The sequence below is a fragment of the Cariama cristata genome, unplaced genomic scaffold (assembly GCF_000690535.1).
Source record: "Cariama cristata isolate BGI_N322 unplaced genomic scaffold, ASM69053v1 scaffold6646, whole genome shotgun sequence".
NCBI lineage: Eukaryota > Metazoa > Chordata > Aves > Cariamiformes > Cariamidae > Cariama > Cariama cristata.
The window spans coordinates 33512-51397 of NW_009621475.1; the positions used below are offsets into that span (position 1 = coordinate 33512).

Genomic DNA, 17886 nt, shown 5'->3' on the forward strand with positions numbered 1-17886 from the left:
TGTTAACAAATTGTTTCTTTTGCAACACAGGCTTCATCCTAGAGCAGCTGACCTTGGATAATCTCCCAGCCTGCCTGCAGGCTAAAGACTTTTTCTTTCTCATTTGCAGTTGGCAGGAGGAGGAGGATAGCCTAGCACATCCAAAGGAGTTGCTTTCAACCTGTGTTTTTAGGACTGACTGTGGGAGGTGGGCATGGGTGTCATGCACTGTCTCTAAAGGATCCACAGCAGAAAGTCTACTGTCTGTAAATGTAAATTTGTTCCTTTAGGGCTCACAGGTCCTTTAGAAAATTGTTACGGTTCGATTAAGTGGGGGGAAAAGATGGAAAAGCGTTGGTAGATGGTATAACAGCTAAATAATTTTACGTCTTTCTCCCTATGGCTCCAACCGTTGTCACCATGGTTTGTGTGATATTATTGCCAGCAAGAGCTGGGAATGTGAAACAGGAAAGTAGATGCAGGGCTGTTTAAAGGGTTTTTGCCACGGTGGCTGCATGTCTCCCTAATCTCAGCCCTGTACCTCGGATGAAGCAGACCATGTGGCAACTCTCAGGTAATTTTGACTGTTGATTCTTCCCCCCCACCCCATATGGTTAGGGAATATTAGCTACATGTCTGTCTTTTCCCTTGTGCTGCATATTTTCAGTTTGTCTCTTTAAATGTATGCTAGCTGATGGTGTATAGCAAACTTCTTTGTAAACTAATTGGTTTTGTCCCTTCAGTTGTTATTGCTTTTATGAATATGTGATGGTTTATAGTGGTGGGCAAAGTGTGAGCTCTGTGGAACAGCTAATCCACAAGTACACTGTAGTTTATTTTTAACAGGACTACTAGCACATTTTCATGCAATAACTTTTCTTCCTCTGAGAGTGCCCTCTTTCCTGTTCCCACTCCTAACCCCTATCAAAGTTAGACATGACAGATAACGTTTTCTTAAGCAACTTGTATGTGTGGGGGTTTTTTGTTTTGTAAGAAAGTAATGTGCAACTGAGTTGATACACCTGCACTGTTTGGGAGAGTCATAGTCAGGAAAATGTCTACATAGAAATGAAGACAATTGAGGTTAACTGATGTACATGGTCTAACGGTAAAGAATTGCAGCTGCTGCCCACTTGAGTTTCTCTGCTGGCACCATGTAGCGTTGAAGCTTGAATGTCATCCCCCTACTTCACTAGGAAGGAATGTAATCTTTTTGGTTACAACTTGATTGTTTCTTATTACAAAACATTTTATATGGTGATGATACAAAAGGAGAACTGCTGACTTTTAAAATTCCATGTTGAGTTATGTTCCTAATAGGATTGTCAGTTTTTTCAGTGTGACTGCAAAGCTGCTTTCTGACTTTGAGTGGATGATGCAGTAACCAGGGAATGCAGTAGTGACATTTTTAGAAGAGGAGTACATTTAATTAGTGATTCTTGTTTTATCATCCCATATGAAGTGTTGTGTGTTAAGCAGTAGAGGTATAGTCTTAAACTACGGGAAAATTTAGTATTTGACTTTCAGCTTCTCAAAATGGTGTGATGTCTTTTGGATTTAGAGAAACAAAGTGTAGGTGATTATGAGGGCAGTTGCTTCAAGCGGAGTAAGTCAGTCCTGTTAATCTGTTAAAATTCCGGTATCTTCCTATTCCTCAACATAGATATTCATAACTGCTTTTTGTAATTCAAGGTTAACTGCAGGTATTGTTCAGCATGTTTCTAACTTCTAAATTTGGTTTAGCATGAGCGAAAATAATGCTTTTCTTGGTGATGTGTATGTTTGAAGTAATTAAAAGGGGTTCTCGAGATACGTGTAGAAACATCTGCTTTTATTATTGTTTGTAGGGGCACTGCTGCGTACAGTGCTTAAATCATGATTGTGGCATATAAAGTGCTTTTGCATCTGCTGTCCCATATGAATCGCAGTCAAGCAGGCAGCAAGTTGCATCAAAAGCAAGACGTTTCAGTTAGGAGAGACAACCAGCAGGCAATCTGGAAGTTCAAAGTTAGAATTCAGCAGAAACCATCATTTGGCTCCTTTCAGTACACTTGAAAGCCTCACATCTCATTACTGTTTATGAATACCAGCAACTAGCTCTGTAGCCTACGCTTGCAGACTTAAAATAGCTTCTTTGCAATGCAAACTTGGCATCAGGAGCTGACAAGTTTCTTTGATATCACCTTTATATGTTTTTTTCAGGAAAATGAATGGCTCCTTAACTGTGTATGTGAACTATCCTACTGTCACGGAAATCATCACTGAGACCACAAAATATTAAACACTTTTCCGCATGGCACGTACCGCACTTTGTTTCCCAAATAGATCTTTGGAAAAGGAAAAGAGAAGCTTAAGTGAAACCAGCTGCTAGCAAGTATCTGGTGCTGGTGGCTACTGTGGAACAAAAGAACAGTGTAGGAGGTAAAAATTAGTTTAAATTTTAGGTTGGAGCTAACTTTTTTCTTTATCTTGTTTTAGGTTTTTACACTTGCAGAGTTTCACCTTTTTGCAGGGAGTATTCTGCCCCAAATGTAAGAGAACCCACATCGAACATAGGCTACATCTGCATTTGCTTCGTAAAGAAATTACACAGTGTTTGCTTGTAAGTGTGGTCTTTTAGTGATGGTAGAATTATTTTAAAAAGTTGCATATTTAGAAGAAGAATTTAGAAGTATGAGCAAGAAATTTCATCAGACTACAAGAAGGAAATGTGATTGCTTTTCTGGGTTATTAGGGTTTTTTCCCTCTAATTACAATGCTTTGTGGCAGAATTGACTGGTGACACTTTACAGAAACTCTTGCTCTACGAGTTTAATGAAGGTGAAAGCCACCCCTGTACCACCAGGCCACAAGCTATTCTGAGAGCAAATTCTTCTAGAGCACTGGCATGCTTTTAACAAATTAATATTTTCAGGGCTACAGCACATGGTCAGTGATGAGAACAGAGCTAATTCTACATTTTCTGCAATGTCTGAGTATGCATTTTGTATTAATCATTCCTGGCAGTGGGAATCAGCACACAGGTCTCTGTTTCTGGGTGATTGCTCTGTTCACTAGGACTTTCTCAAAAGCCAGTTTATTATGGCGAACTTCACAGAAAAGCCAAGTAACTGTTGTCATCATCCAGGGTGGACTTTAGTCCAGGAAAAGGTTCTGAGCTTTGAATTCACAGCTGACATAGGTTCTGTCCTGCAGTTGTTATACATTTTATTCATGGTGGCTACATGAAGACTCGTTCATAGGCAGCCCCTACTGCAGCAATCCTTGTTAGTCAGCTCTGTGGTTCCCTGTTCTGCATTCTCCCTATTTTCCCTATTTTGAGGTCCTTTATATTGTGTAAGTGAGGGGGTAGGTACTTAAATAGCTGGATAGCTGCATTCTTGCAGCACAGGACACTTGAACATACAATGAACTTTTAATTGACCTGAACTGCATGTAATACAGCACATACATAACATCATGAAAAGAACTTTTTTTAATATCTACAATCATAAACAGTTTTTGCTCCAGAAACAGTGTTGTGAAAGGGTTTAAGGCTCCTTTTGGAGTTGCTTTTTTTTTTTTTTATGAGGGAGAGGTGTTGAAATGGATTTCAAAAGAAAAGGCGTGCTGGAGAGATAAACAACTCTCTGTTTAAGAACAGTGCAGGAAGCGAATAGATGGCGTTGCTTGTGGGAAGCTCTTAGAAGTAATTAGTGATAAGAGTGAGGAAGGAGGAAATCTGGTTGGCAGCTGCTGCGCATTCAGCAGTGCCTCTGACCTTGGCCTGTAGGTGCTTCAGAGCTGCTGGGGAGAGGTTTGCTGCCAGAGCTGCTGGATTTACCTGAATTCCCTTTGAAAGATGTAGTGAAATCTGCTGAAAACGTGCAGAGTGGAACTTCTCATCATGTGTCTAAAAGCCCTGCATCCCTCGTTCAGACATTGCTTAATATATGCGATAAAAGTTGGTGATAGATTGGAGGACTCATGTTTGCACTTTTTAGATGCCTAATAAGAGTACTTGATATAGTCTCCTGTCAGTCTGCCGTAGGGTGGGAATTGTATCCTCCTTGCAAATGCTTCTTTGCCCTGCCGTGGGACAACATGAGAGTTGGCAAGAGTGAACGAGACATTGGCCAGGGTCCAGAGCCCAGGAGATTGGTTGGCAGGAAAGTACATGGCAGGATTTAGTCTGACACAATTTTTTTTGGATAAAAGGGATAACTGATGGTGTTTGGTGCATGGTTCACCTTGCTAAATATCTGAATTCTCTTGCCAGAGCTGTGAAATAACTTAATCCTTGATTGCTTCTTGCAGCGCTGCAGGCCATAGTCTCTGGAAGAATGTTTTGTCAGCCAAAAATGATGTATGACTTTACCAACCCCAGTTACAATGCCTATTCCAGCCAGCTAACTTCTGAAATAATTTGTGACCAGATGCTTTTACACTATCTACGTTTTAGCTTCTGCCGTTGGTACCACTAGTTGTACTTCTGTAGTGCCTGTTACTGATTCTTTTTTTTTTCCAGCACGAATAAATTTCCAACAGTAATGTACAAGCTCTTAAGCAACTGCAAGATTTGTTTTTGGAGGTGATGGGTGTTTAATGAAAGAATTTTTTGTACACAAGAATAAATAAAGATCATTGGAACAAGAAGTAGGGAATAAAAGCTTATTCAAAATGACCTTCCCCATTAAATACTTCAGGATTATCTGATTCCCGAAATGAGAGCTTTCAGTTGGAACACAATGGGCATGAAAGAACTGCAGTGCTTTGAAATAGTTATGTGGTGTGTTGACTCAAGAATAGTTCACAAAATATCTCCTACACTTAAAAATGACCACAGTGATCTGCTGAGGTGGGAGAGAGAAGAATAGACAAAACAGATATGTAAGTTCATCGTGTGGACAAAAGATGAATTTAGGAAATTTAAGGGCACAGAGGAATGCTATAGTGAATCAGTTGCAATTATTTAGGAAGAAATAGTTGGGCTTTTGCCCCCAAATACCGAAGAAATTGATATTTTGCAGAGAGAAAGAAGTGGAAATGTAGAATATGTAAGCAATGTTTTAGTCCTGTAGCATAAGGACTAATGCATCTTCAGGCTTGTACCTTGTAGCTCTACATTCAGCTGCACCTTGGCTTTACTGTATTTATTATGTGCCCACAAGCCTGGGATCTATCTTTCCTTTTCACTCCAAAGATTATTGTTTTGTCTTCAGAGCAAGTTCTTGATGTGGATCTATACGCTTTCATGCAATTCTAGTTTAAGCAAATATTTAATTCTGCCTAGAGCTCTATCGTGTTTTTTCAGCAGTCCAGAGCCATTAGTAGGTTGTATATGGCACATGGGAGCTGAGCTGTCATGATGAAGGCTTGCCTGTAATTTTCATAATATGCTGTATTTTCCTTTGCTTCTCAGCAAACAGGTCAATTATAGCTTATTTCCCATCCTCGTGCTGGGAAGAGAACAGCTGATTTGAACCGTACACTGAGGATAAGGTTTTCTTTTCTAGGTCAGGCAGAAGAGCAGCTTGATACAAAAATGTTACTCTGAAAAATGGTAGTCAGAGGGGCTATGGAGGGATCTAGGCTGCTTCTCTTAAGGGTTCTTTCTAGTCTTAGTTTCTTTGGGACAACAATTTTATTTATTTCCTCGTGCCAGGTACTGTAGTAGTAAGATTTCAGTCCTGAGAGCTCGCTGTAGTTCGGAAAAATAACAACAGAAAGTAACTCCAGCTTTGTATAGCAGGGATATAGATAGGTGAGGAAAGCAATCCCTCCTTAATGTCGTTTGTGGCAGAACTGTAATCTTACAGCCGCTGAACTGTTTGAGTGAGTCCGCATAAACAGAGCGCTGGGTAAAAAGGCTTGAAATCCTCATGAAGAAAAAATAATGTATCAGTGTATGCCGAAAGGCTTCAAATTTCTGTTGACGTTCAGCATGTGAGAAACATATAAGTGGTTACTAGAATCATAGAATGATTTGTAAAGGTTGGAAAAGACCTTTAAAATCATTGAGTCCGACTGTTAACATAACACTGCCAGGTCCGCCACTAAACCACGTCCCTAAGCACCACATCTACGCATCTTTTAAATACCTCCAGCGATGGTGGCAGGGATATTGATTGCTGCCTGCTCTCTTATCTTCACGTTATGGGTTGAGTTTGCTAAAATGGGTTGAAGGACTATAGACAGTATTGAAAGAGTTGATTGGGAGAGGGAGGGTATGTAGTCTGTGCTCTTGGGAAGAGTGAAAGACAGTATGACATTTTTCTCTTTTGAGAGATACCAAACACTAATTTTACTATAGCTGAATGTTTGAGGCTTCTAATATATGTCAGGATTTTTTTGAAGTGCTCTTTTTGAGATGCCAGTGTCTTGACAAGCTGCCGTTCTGGGATTCCTTTTTTACTAGAGTGGTTCAGATGCGTTGTGCTGTTCTTTCACCTCCCAGGCTCCTTGGATGCTGATGGGAGGTTTGAGTTGAGAGTACATAGATATTGTGCAACAACCTCTGGCTTATCACTGTGATCATGAAACGTGTATGCACTGAAGTAAGGAAATTCAGGCGGTTGCTGAACCATGGAGGCAAGACAGATAACTTTTATGCTAACGACCAACCTTCTGGCCTGCAGCTCTTATCTTCTCCCTCCTACCCATACACAATTAGATCAACATCATTTGTGGTTTCCAGTATGCGTGTGTAGTTTTAAATACTGCTTGAGTCCCTAATTTGGAGTTGGATACAAAACAGGCCATGAACAGACTTACCACATGAAAATAACACTTTGCTTAGCAGCTACCCGGTTCTGGAGGCAGCAAAAATGACTCTGAGGTATAAAGTTTTTCACTGTGCGTGTGCCCAGAACTGCCCTCTTCAACAGCTGAAGACCCAGTGATGCTGAAATTGCACCGAGATTCAGAAAGTAACTGGACACTATATCTAATGAAATTCCCGATGTTGTAAATACACTGTGTATATATAAAACACACCATTAAGACTGAATTGTTTACAAAATGTGGCCACAGCAATGTTTTGTTTTGATCTGATTACCTACTTGCTTAGTGGCTGGTGGACTTGCTAAAGAAGTCAGAGAACCGAGTCCATGCATCTCCTCAAACAGGCATCACCCTTTCCAAAGAGAGGAGGATGTCACTCTTCACTGAAAGACAAGACAGATTTGTGGAACCAAAACACAAGGCGAAGGAGGTCGTTTGACTTACTATTTAGACCACCAAACTGGAAGGTGTCTCCTGAGTTGCAGTCTTTGTGACTATCTAACATAAATTGCATGGACAATTATGAGACAAATGACTGCAAGTTCTTTGGGGATGTGGTCTTTACAGTAGAAAATGTATAGTAGCAGGTGTTATGCTATAGAGCTTCTTCATGGCCTAAGTAATTCAATGGAAGGAGAGTAGGTAGGGAATTAGCAAGTACTCAGAGGCACTTAAGCGTAGGAGAGACACCTCTTCTACACATTGTGTTTAGAGGGACTTAGTGCATATTTAAAAGAAATAGAAAACATTACCAAATTTTTCTGAATGCTCTCAATGAAGCATTTGTTTCCCTGGGTTGAAGAGTCCTTACAGTAATTTCTGTAACTTACAATAGTTGCCTGCTTAGTATTGAGGGTGAGGAGCTTGTAGGCTACTCTGGAGGCTTGGAGCCTCCATGGCTGCTGACCCTTTCATACTCCTGCAAATGGCTCTTGCTCTTTATCATGGACTGTTCTCTTCTCCTCTTCCTTCTTTGAAGCAGAGAGGTGCTGAAGTAGATTCTTTTTTTGTCAAAGGATATTGGATGCACATGTTTGTGTATAGGTATGTGTGTGTAAACATAACCGAGTCCATGGGAAAAAAAAATTAACTCTCTTCCAAAATGATTCTGGATGATGTATTTGTGTTTTCAAGGAAGACAGACAAACTGAAGCTGATTCAACGTAGAGGCTCTAGTGAGTTTATGAATTGGATGATACAGCTATCTACAAAAGGAGGAAATACCGGGCTTGGAACTGAAGAGTTCTTAAAATACCCTTTCATGGATTAAAAAATTTTGTTCTCATTCCTAGATGCTCATAAAGGACTTCTCTCTCCCCCCACCTCCTTTTCCACCTCTATTTTGTACTTCTAGCTGTCAGTAGACTCCGCTTAGAAATTTCTGTGGATGTCAGCACGTTTTTCTTTCTGAAGTGAGGGAACGTTGACAGTTCTCAAATCCCGCACAACAGAAGCAAGCAGGGAGGGGGCCCGGGGAGATTGTCTGGTGCAGTTGCTATTGGTGGAGGAGATACTGGCATTGATTTGTATTGTTCCCAATTTTTACCTTGAGTTAGCTGAGTCTGTAAGAAAAACCATCTTGCAACAAGGAATTGCAGTAAACTTTGAGATCATTCTGAAGTAAGAAGAGTGAGACAAATCTTTAAAAAAATATTGCTCTAGACTGCTCTAGGTGACTGAAAACAGACACAGAAGAAGTTGCTTTGAAAGATTTTTATTCCCAGGAGACCTGGTGACAGGTCCTCTGCCCTGGTAGCCTGCCATAAATGCACACACAAATGCACGCACAGAAGTCGAAACCACTTTTCTAGGCAGAAGGCTGTAGAAGTAGGTCATGGTTATTTGATGTTGGAAAGGCCTCACAAAGGAAAAAAAGTCTGTATTAAATTTATGCTGAAAATTCTCTTTGTGTTTGAAATAATTTTTATTGTTTTGTAAATGTTCAGTGTATTTAATCTCAAAGAGTTGAAGAAAGTTGCTGATGAAGAATTTAATTGTTCATGGTTGTCTTCTTGAGCTCTTCTAAATTCCACTTGCCCTCCAAGAAAAAAATGTAGGAAAAACCTACATTTTCAAAATAGACATTTTAAAATCTTACAATGAAGAAGCTGGAGTTAAGGAGACCTAAACACAGTTCTTCCTCTGCAGCTTACCTTTGTGTTACTCAAGTTGCACTGTGTGTCGCATGATGAATTGTCAACTTGCTCACAAAAAAACCAAAAATCAGAATGGTAGCTGTTTTGAAATTAGGGCTTCATAACATGGTTTCTGCATTAATTGCTGATTAATTCTGTGTATTGACAGGAACTAGGGCTAACAGTGTGAACAAAACCTTGAACTGGGAGTCTTGGATCCTCTTGGAAATAAGGAGCTTGAGGCAAGTGAAGAGAGCAGGCTGAAACTCATCTAATTGGAAAGTAAAATGCTTTTTAAAAACAACCCCCCCAAAAAAACCAACCTTCACTTCTGAGTGAGAAGTTCTGCATGTGTTTATTTTCAGGCAATAGTTTAGACTGGACTTTTCAGCCCCTTGCCTTAAGCTAAAGGTTATCCTGGATGAGAACACTGTGTGTATAGATGCCTGCATTAGTTGATGCTGTAGAACAAGATAATCATATGTGTTTCTGTACACCTATACACATATATGGACGCACATATGCTGCACTGTCTGCCGCTTCAGGAGCTCATCACACGGCTCGGGGGCTGGCTGGAGATCACGTTTGACTAAAGCAAGTTGTGCAGTGTCCCAGGGACAGAACAGGTTTTCTGCCAAATCCCAGGGCTAGGGCCGTCCTGTTTCCATCTGGAGATCTATCGGTGGAGTTAATAGGCTGCCAAATCATAAAAGGGCTTTTCCCCCCGCCCCCTCCCTCCCGTGGTTATAAAAAGGTAGCTCCATCAGGCTTTATTAAAAAATATTGGAATTCACAATAGTAATTGAAAGTTTGGGTACTGGCTGTTCACCAAACATTCTGTAGAGCACAATAGTATCCCAACATCTAAGTGTTTACAAACAAAAGGATAAAGTTGTAATCCCCTTGTCATAACACAAGCTTTGTAGGATACCTGCACCACTTGAATGTGGTCAGGACTAAGCAGATTATTGTACTAACAATACAAAAAATTTAACTCCAAGTAGAAAACACCCTAAACCCACAAAACTGCTGTTCAGCCTGAGTTCTTGTTTTGGGGGGACTTTTTTGTGGCTTTGTTTCTTTTTTTTTTTTTTTTTTTTATAGTGAGCTGGCAAAAATTAGTTTTGCCAGTAGAAACTAAGTAACAGCCAACTATGCCTGGAATGCCTTGGAGCACTGAAGGAATTTTCCGACTAACAATGATTACTTTTGTTCCTTTTAGCTACACAAGTTTAGGCTTTGAACTGTGTATGCTTTTTCACATATTTTTTTTTTCTGGACATTTTTGGGGATTTTGTTTTAAAGAGACTGTTTCTGCTCACAAAAAATCTTTTGCTCAAATAGGGCAGCACGGCTTTCTCCCAGAGAGCTCAGTATTGCTATGGAGGTAAAATCAAGACTCTCTAAGATTAATATTAATTGGAGGATATCAACCAGAAATTGGAGTCTAGTAGGACTCAGCATTTTGACACTACTTGCTCTGTGTGTAAAAATGGGGAAAGAATATTTATAAACTGTTAAACCCAACAACCTCAAGCACTTTATCTTCTGAAATATTCTGGGAAAATGGATTTCTAAGTATCGTGGGATAAAGAAGCCTGAAGTGGTCAAACTTGATTTAGTTGACATTTCCTCTCATTGTATACCTAGCAGCAGCAAAATGTGTCGCAAATTGTATTTGTCTGATAGGTGGAAAGAGAGGAAACAGCTTCTCAATTAATTCTACTATTTCTTATCAGTTGTCATACTGCTGTCTTTCAATTATATCTATGCTAATAAAATAATTAAATTTGTCTAAATTTTATTTCACCATTGACTGGCTTTCTTTTATGCCAGGAAAGAAATTCTGCAACTGAAATTCAAACAGTAAAACTCTGAACATTGCAGTGTCTCTTCTAACTGTCTGCTGGCTCTTCAAAAAACCTTATTCTGAATCCTTTATTCATACAGAAAAAAAATACTACCAATTAAAGGATCTGCTTCAGAAAGATAGCTGGGCTCGCAAACTTCAAAGAGTTGCAAAATCTTCTTGGGTTTTTTTTTGTTTGTGTGTTGTTTTTTTTTTCTTTTTTTGCCTCCATCCTTATCTGGTGTGCCTGAAGTTGTCTGCTGTGAGACTTGCTGATGTTAGAGTTCTTCAGTAATTCCTGCACCACTTACCAGCTTCTCCACACTAGGAAGTTCCTGTAGTACAGTGGAGGATGTATTTGCTTCTTCACGGTGGAAGGTAAACTTGAAAATCATAAGCTTGTTATTCCAAAATAAAAGACCACAAAGTAGTGTTTTGTTAAATCCTGCCTCCCGTTACAGGTGGGAATCTAATGCCGAGACAGTGCAAGCAATGCACAGATCCTTTTGGTATTCAGCTCCATCTATGCCCAGTATTTATCCTCCAAGATATAGCTAGGGCTCAAATTCAAAAGTCTTGTTTGAAGGATGAGTTTTTTTGAAAACCCCTAAAGTCCATGAAACCCGTTACTTTTTAACCCATTACCCTTCAAACAGAGCCTACATTTGCTTAGTAAAGCTCTGGACTAAGGTTCTGTGAATGTTATATTTGATTTTTCTGAGGTGTTCCCATGCATCCTTACCCTGCTGTGTTTGAGTGAGGAAGCTCGTGGCAGGTGAGTGAAAAGGAGCAAGGGAAAAACACTCTACAGAAGTCACAAAAGAAATTGAGAATTATAGTTCAGTGTTTTTCATACAAGTGCTGTTTGGGGCATACTTAACCAGGGAAAGCAAGGAAAGAAAGATCTGTGGGGACAACTAATTCTGCCCAGGATAGCGTTAGTTATTTGGTTTGAAGAAATAGCTGAAATATGGTGCATTTGTGTCAGAACCCAGCATAGTTATTGTACTGCTTTTATCTGCAACAAATTATTAATGAAATCACAGAATGGCTGAGATTGGAGAGGACTTCTGGAGGTTATCAGACATTTATACTTTAGGTGCTACATTATAGTTTCTTTCCTTTGACTCGTACCAAGAGCAGGTCTGGGGCTGCTTCTCCTGGTGTGCTGATATTCCCCTGTGCACTGAGCGAAAGTGAAGGCATAGTTACAATATAACATTTCTCTTCCAGATTTGCTTGGAAGTGTGGCGCAAGCGTCAAGGTTGTGGGTGTTATAACAGGATCTGTGAACATGGGGTACGAACAGTTTACCTCATACTAGATTTAAGAAGTAACAGAAACACAGTGATTTGGACTCTATCTGTCCAAACTTGAAAAAGAATAAACTTGCTACAAAGTGGAGTTGTTTCTGCATCCAAAGGATAAATTACTGTGACACATGATGCCAGCTTTACTTTTAATAAAATGTGTGTGAATACAAATTGATTCAAGGCAAGCTAACTCAGCTGGGAGCATAAAAATGTGGTCTTACAGACCTGGGAGACACTGACACCTTTCTGCTGTTGTGCCCCAAGTAGTTTTTCCCCATCAGTATGTTTTTCTAGTTGCACTTTTAGCTGCTTCCCAGAGTTTATGCTGAGCAATTCCCGCTGAAGGGCAGAAAATAGCACTAATTACATTGGAATCTGATATGCCTGTGTTTGCAATGGTTATGGAAGATTGAAAGTGGAAAGCCTTAAGAATTTCTGGGAATTTGCTGGGACTTCCCTAGTTCATAGTTACTCTTGTAATCGGTTCCTCTCCCCTTTTCTTTTTTAACCTCTGAATTTTTATTATGTTTTGCTTTTTCCAGAAGCTTCTGAAAATGGCAAAGTGTTATGTTTCGGTTCTCCGAATCCAGCATAGGCTTGTGCCAATGAGCAGGATCAGCCAAATTTGTAGTCTGGATGTCGTTGCGGTCGCTGTTGGCATAGGAAATGTTCTTTTTTAAAAACAAAAACAAAACCAAAACCAAAACCAAACACACAAACAAAACCAAAACCACAAACAAATAAAACAGAAAAAAAGAAAAATGCCTGACTTGTCAGATCATGTCCTACAGCCCCTGTACCTCTTTTTCCTGCTTTCTGACTTGCCGTCTCCCACCCTTCTCCTCCCGTTTGCCCCATCTGCCCGTTTCTGATTTGGGCAAGAAGCAGGACATGCTGTGACTGATTTAGAGCACGTGCTGGGTTGCCAGCTGGCTGCTATCTCTGAGCTGTTAGGTCAGCCAAACAGCACAGATAAGGTCTGAGCTGTCCTCGCTTCTTCCCGGTGATGTTTCACCTCTACTCATTTGCTGTGGGGTTTTCCCCACAAGATTTGCAAAATCTTAAATGTACTTAAGATCGCTATACCTTCCCTCTCCTTCTGGACGTGGAAAGCCAGAGTAAGAACTGATCTGAGATGTTATTAAAATAGTACTAGTAACTGTTGCTGAACAGAGTGGTTTATTGTGCTTGAATATATCATTTAATTATTGCAGATTCTGTTCTTTAAAAAACAAGCAAACAGAAGCCATAGTAGTATTGGACATAAACTGATGGTCTCAGCTGGGAAATGCTGTGTTTTTATCTGGTGTTTAAATTGTGCCTGAGATCTGTGAAACCACTAGCATTTTTATAGGAAAGCAAATGTATCCTGCTCAAGAAGCGTATACTATGTAAGAGCTAGCTTAAAAAGAAATGATTACCCAGGGCTGCATGGCTTCATTCACTCTCAAAACAGCATACAATATTCACTTGGCTGCAAGAAGTAAAGTAGTAATAAATGTAGGCAGTTGGTTTAGAGTATTCTCTTTCTCCTTTTTTAATTTTAGAAACCCTGGATACATTAGATTCCCTCTACTTCTGTTCAACATTGAGTTGAAAAAAGATAAAAGAGGGGACTTGGCGAAAGAAAGTCTTGTCAGTTTGGATTCAAGTGAAAATATGTAGCTGAAAACATCTTAGTGACGTCCTTCAGTAGCTAAAAGATAAGTTGTCCCTTCCTGTCCTGGACATTTCTGCTGCATTTGAGATAGATGCAAATTATTATTTGTCAGCCAAGGAAGGATAGCAAGTCCTGCCTGCACCTCTGACATGGCCGCGTCCTTGGGGGAAACTGCTGGGTAGCCGTTGGATGGGTGCGTTAAGAGCCTTGCAACGATCATTTCGCTGTGCGCTCCTTCTTGCTTTCTACCTTGCAGACACTGGTTTGGACATGGGTTTTGGTGTGAGCAGTTTGCAGATGACACAACTGTACGTGATCTTTTCTTTAGAACTACTTGTGATTCTTTACTATTCATTACAATTACAAGTCGTCAATAATAGGATCCTCTGGATTTTGCTGATGCCAGCTTTATCCGTAGGAAACGTTCTTTGTATACATTGCTGCCATTTGTGTTTTGTTGTAGGAGATACTGCCCTGCTCTATAGGTGATGCTGCTGTTTGCTGTTTGCCTTTTCATCCCTTTTGAGATGGACTGTAGCAATGCACCGTACTTGGGCATGGAGCCTCCTCTGAACACCCAGGGCTTCCAGGGTGTGCTTGTAGCTACGCAGGCTGCTCTGGGTGCTGGATCCCCATGATCTGTTCATTTCCCACGGGATTTCGAATCAGGCTGAAAATCTTTTCATGGGTTTCTGGGCCCAGCTATTGCAGCAGGCAGCTGCAGCATTAATGGGTTCATATGTGCACAGCACGATGCTGCGTAATACGGTATGCACCCTTAATGCTTTCCTTAGGGAAACTTTTGTCCGATTTATTCTCTTGGGCCAAATTACACAGAACAAGCTACAGCTGCAGATAGCTGTGCTGTATCCTAAATGCGGTGCGCTGGGTTTCTTACATGTGGGGCTTCCATTTGCTCATGTTTGGATTAAGCAAGGCTGCGAGACATGGTTTTGTGTGCTTGTGCAGCTCTTTAGAAAACAATATACTTAAATTAAGACTTTTAGTCTGAACCAAGCTTGATGATTTACATAGCCTTGCATAATCCATCCTCTTAAAATTGTGTATGTGATAGAATTTCTGAGATTATATCCTTATTGCTACTTTAATCCAAATAATCAATAATACATCCTGTATCGAGGGCTGGAAAGATCAACTGCATTGTTGCAATATAATCCTGCCTTGGAACTGGGCTGGGAAATATAAGCATAACTGCTTGCTGAATTAAGAGCAGCATCACATCTCTGAGTGCTAAAGTCAAACTCAGAATCCGGGCTTGCTATTCGTTTCTATTTTACAACAAGAATGATCTTCCTGTAGGAACAGGAGTAAACCTGCCTCGTAAGCACGAGCACTGCTAAAAGCCACTTGGCAGTTTCCAGTGAAGTCCTTCAGCAAAATGCTCCACTAACATTTCAGAGCACAGAAAGCCAACAAAATGCTCTTAGGTCCCTCTCAGAGTAATCCAAGTGGGCTTGCTGGTGTCTTCTCTGTCTGGATCAAAGCCCTGGTGAAGGAGATTCCCTCAACACACCTCCACATCTACAACCCACCCAGGAGCAACAGCAACAGTCGAGAGCCTGCACCAAGCATGCTGCCAAGGACCTGGGGAGAGCTTTTGTTCACACTTAGCCAGCTGGCAGGGGGAAAAGGGGTCACGTTGTTGTTGCTTACTTGAATGACCCTCTGACATGGCTGTCATGGGGTAACCTTGACTTAAATAATCATCCTGTGTAGCGGGTCACGCCGACTGCTGTCCAAAATCACCGTCGTTCCTGTTATGTCAACCAGATATGTGTTTTAGATCCAAGCCTGAGTGAAGACGGATGATAGACTTCCTTAACAAATAATTATTTTTGAGAGACAATGCTGAGAAATTACTATTTTAAAAATCGCTCTCAACCTATATGAGCAGCAAGAACTCAGAGAGAGTAATCTGATATGGCTCCCGTGTCTTTCTCCTGCTCTGTTCAAAAGAAATCAGTGATGCTTATCACAAGGCTTTACTTGTTACTGATGTCAAGAGCTTCCTAATCTCATTTGGAAGGACCAGGACAAGGAGAATATGTCGGTTCTTCGTTGTTGTGTGTTTGCTGCATTTCTCCAGTCTTCTGTATGTGGGAGTACTGTGTAACCTGCTGTCGGGGCATTGACTGATGCTGTGCTGTTATTTTAAAGGTTGCTCCAGTACTTTTGTACTTGTTGTTAAAAAACAAACAAACAAAACCAAAACCCCGAACAAACTTTTAAATTATACGCATAACAGATTAAAGGAGTTGCTATTCTCTGCTCATTCTTTTAGGGAGACAAATGTTTGCTCTCCTGTCCTAGCAACCGTGAGAGAACTCAGTTGGGCAAGTCCAAGGATTGGACTCTGAAATTTACCCTCTTCAGTAACTCTCCTGAAGTTCCTGTTCAAGTGGTTTGGGAAATTTTGGTGTTGCTTGGGTACTTTGTTTTTAAGAGACAGTGGTACCCACAAAGCTAGAGAGAGGGAGGTGTCACATGAAAAAAAATTACACACTGGGAGAGAATGAGGAAGAGATGGTGGCAGCATGAGGAAAATCAGTGGCTTTGAATTTAAAATCAACTTATTCAGAGCACCATCTCAAATCTTACTCCTGGAAAGAGATAAGTGTTGGTTTATAGAATGATTTGGGATCTGTAAGCAAGGGGAAATCTGAGAAGAGGTATGAACTTTTTAAATACAGCATTCCAGTGATGAGGTATTAATGATAGAATAATTAAGGCAAAATCACTACAACTAACAGTCTTTGGTTTTGTTTTGTCTTTCTTTTCCTTACCCTGACCCTGTACCAAATCCTTTCTGCTCCTGATGCTTTGGGGAACCGTAGGACCCAACCAAAGGTAAGGGCTTTTATTGCACGTTAAATTAGTGTGTGAAAATAGTCATATTGCTTATTCAGTCTTGAGTTTTCCAAATATTGAAAGCATTTTGAGAACCAGCTCTGTAGTTGATCAGCTGTTGAGTAAGAAACTCAAAGCATCTCCTTGCTGCAGAAGAGCACTGTACAGCCTGTGCCAAAAAATGAGTCACAGGAACAAATGAGAACATACATACTCAGCATTACAGGCTGTGAATGGAAGACTACTTGTTATTTGTGGGCTTTTAAAAGCGTTTTCTGGTATTTGTGTTAAAGCAAACTCATTTTGTTGTTACGGTTTATGATCCCACAGCTTTGTATTTGATATGAAGACATCTATCTCTGCTCTAGCATATCAGGATTCAGCTTTATTGATGTGGTCATATAGCCAGTGATGTTTTATTAAATGCTCTGAAGGCATGGGATGTTACAATAACGTGTTTAATTGTATAATAAATTCAAAGAACCAAAAAGCCTTATTTTTAAATAAACAAGCCCTTGTTTCCTCAATTAGAGGATGTAAAATAACCACTTTTATTTCTTTGTGCTGCGACATTAATGTACTATAGGAAAAAAAAGCAATGTATTTTTGAAGATAAGTGATTTAAATTTCAAGAATTTTGCTGTGTTAAGCATTTTCATAAATGTAGGTGGTAAGTTTGGATGTGCTGGTAGTATGGATTTTCAACTCTTGCATAATTTTTCTAATTATTTTAGTTTAAATACTTGAGGAAGATTTTCTTTCTTGCTACTTCGCTAAAATGGAACGTGAAAATGTGCCAACAGATAAAATGAAATTATCAGAAATAGTCGAATGAGGGTGCAGAAGGTGGATGTGAGATGCTGGCGTGGTGTGCTTGCTCTGCCAACATGATCTGAAATGATGCAAACGTCAGCTACGTAGCAATGCAGAACATCTAAAGGGAAAAAAGCAGTCTTCATTAAAAGAGCTACACGTTGCACTTCCCTTTTCCTATATCCTACAGAGTAAATTTTGCCCATGTGAATGTAGGTCAGATATTACCTTGATTTTTTTTTTTTTTTCCTTGCAAATACCTACTCAGGGGAGTTGTTTTTGCAAACATCTGTCCCAAAATATGTGCTGTCTTATTGGAGGTCAGCTTTCCATCCTTTAAATAGATTTACCACAAAAATGAAACTTTTCCATTAAAAAAAATTATAGTGCTACTCTTCTCGTGATAAAATAATTTGCTCTACATTGTTCTTTACAAGTATTAGACTTTGGTGATGACTGCCTCTGTTTGTCAGCAGAATATAAATACATACTCCTCTTGTACGGAAA

The 17886-nt window shown here is 40.0% G+C and overlaps 1 protein-coding gene across 1 annotated transcript in view; it reads left to right on the plus strand.

Annotated features, from left to right (window-relative positions):
- Positions 1–17886, plus strand: part of KIF13B (kinesin family member 13B) — a gene marked incomplete at its 5' end in the record, with an annotated part of 112663 nt that overhangs the window by 23001 nt on the left and 71776 nt on the right. Inside the window, one exon of the mRNA XM_009701973.1 lies at positions 16554–16566. Within this exon, the coding sequence (XP_009700275.1) occupies positions 16554–16566 (13 nt within the window). The remainder of the gene's footprint in view (positions 1–16553; positions 16567–17886) is intronic.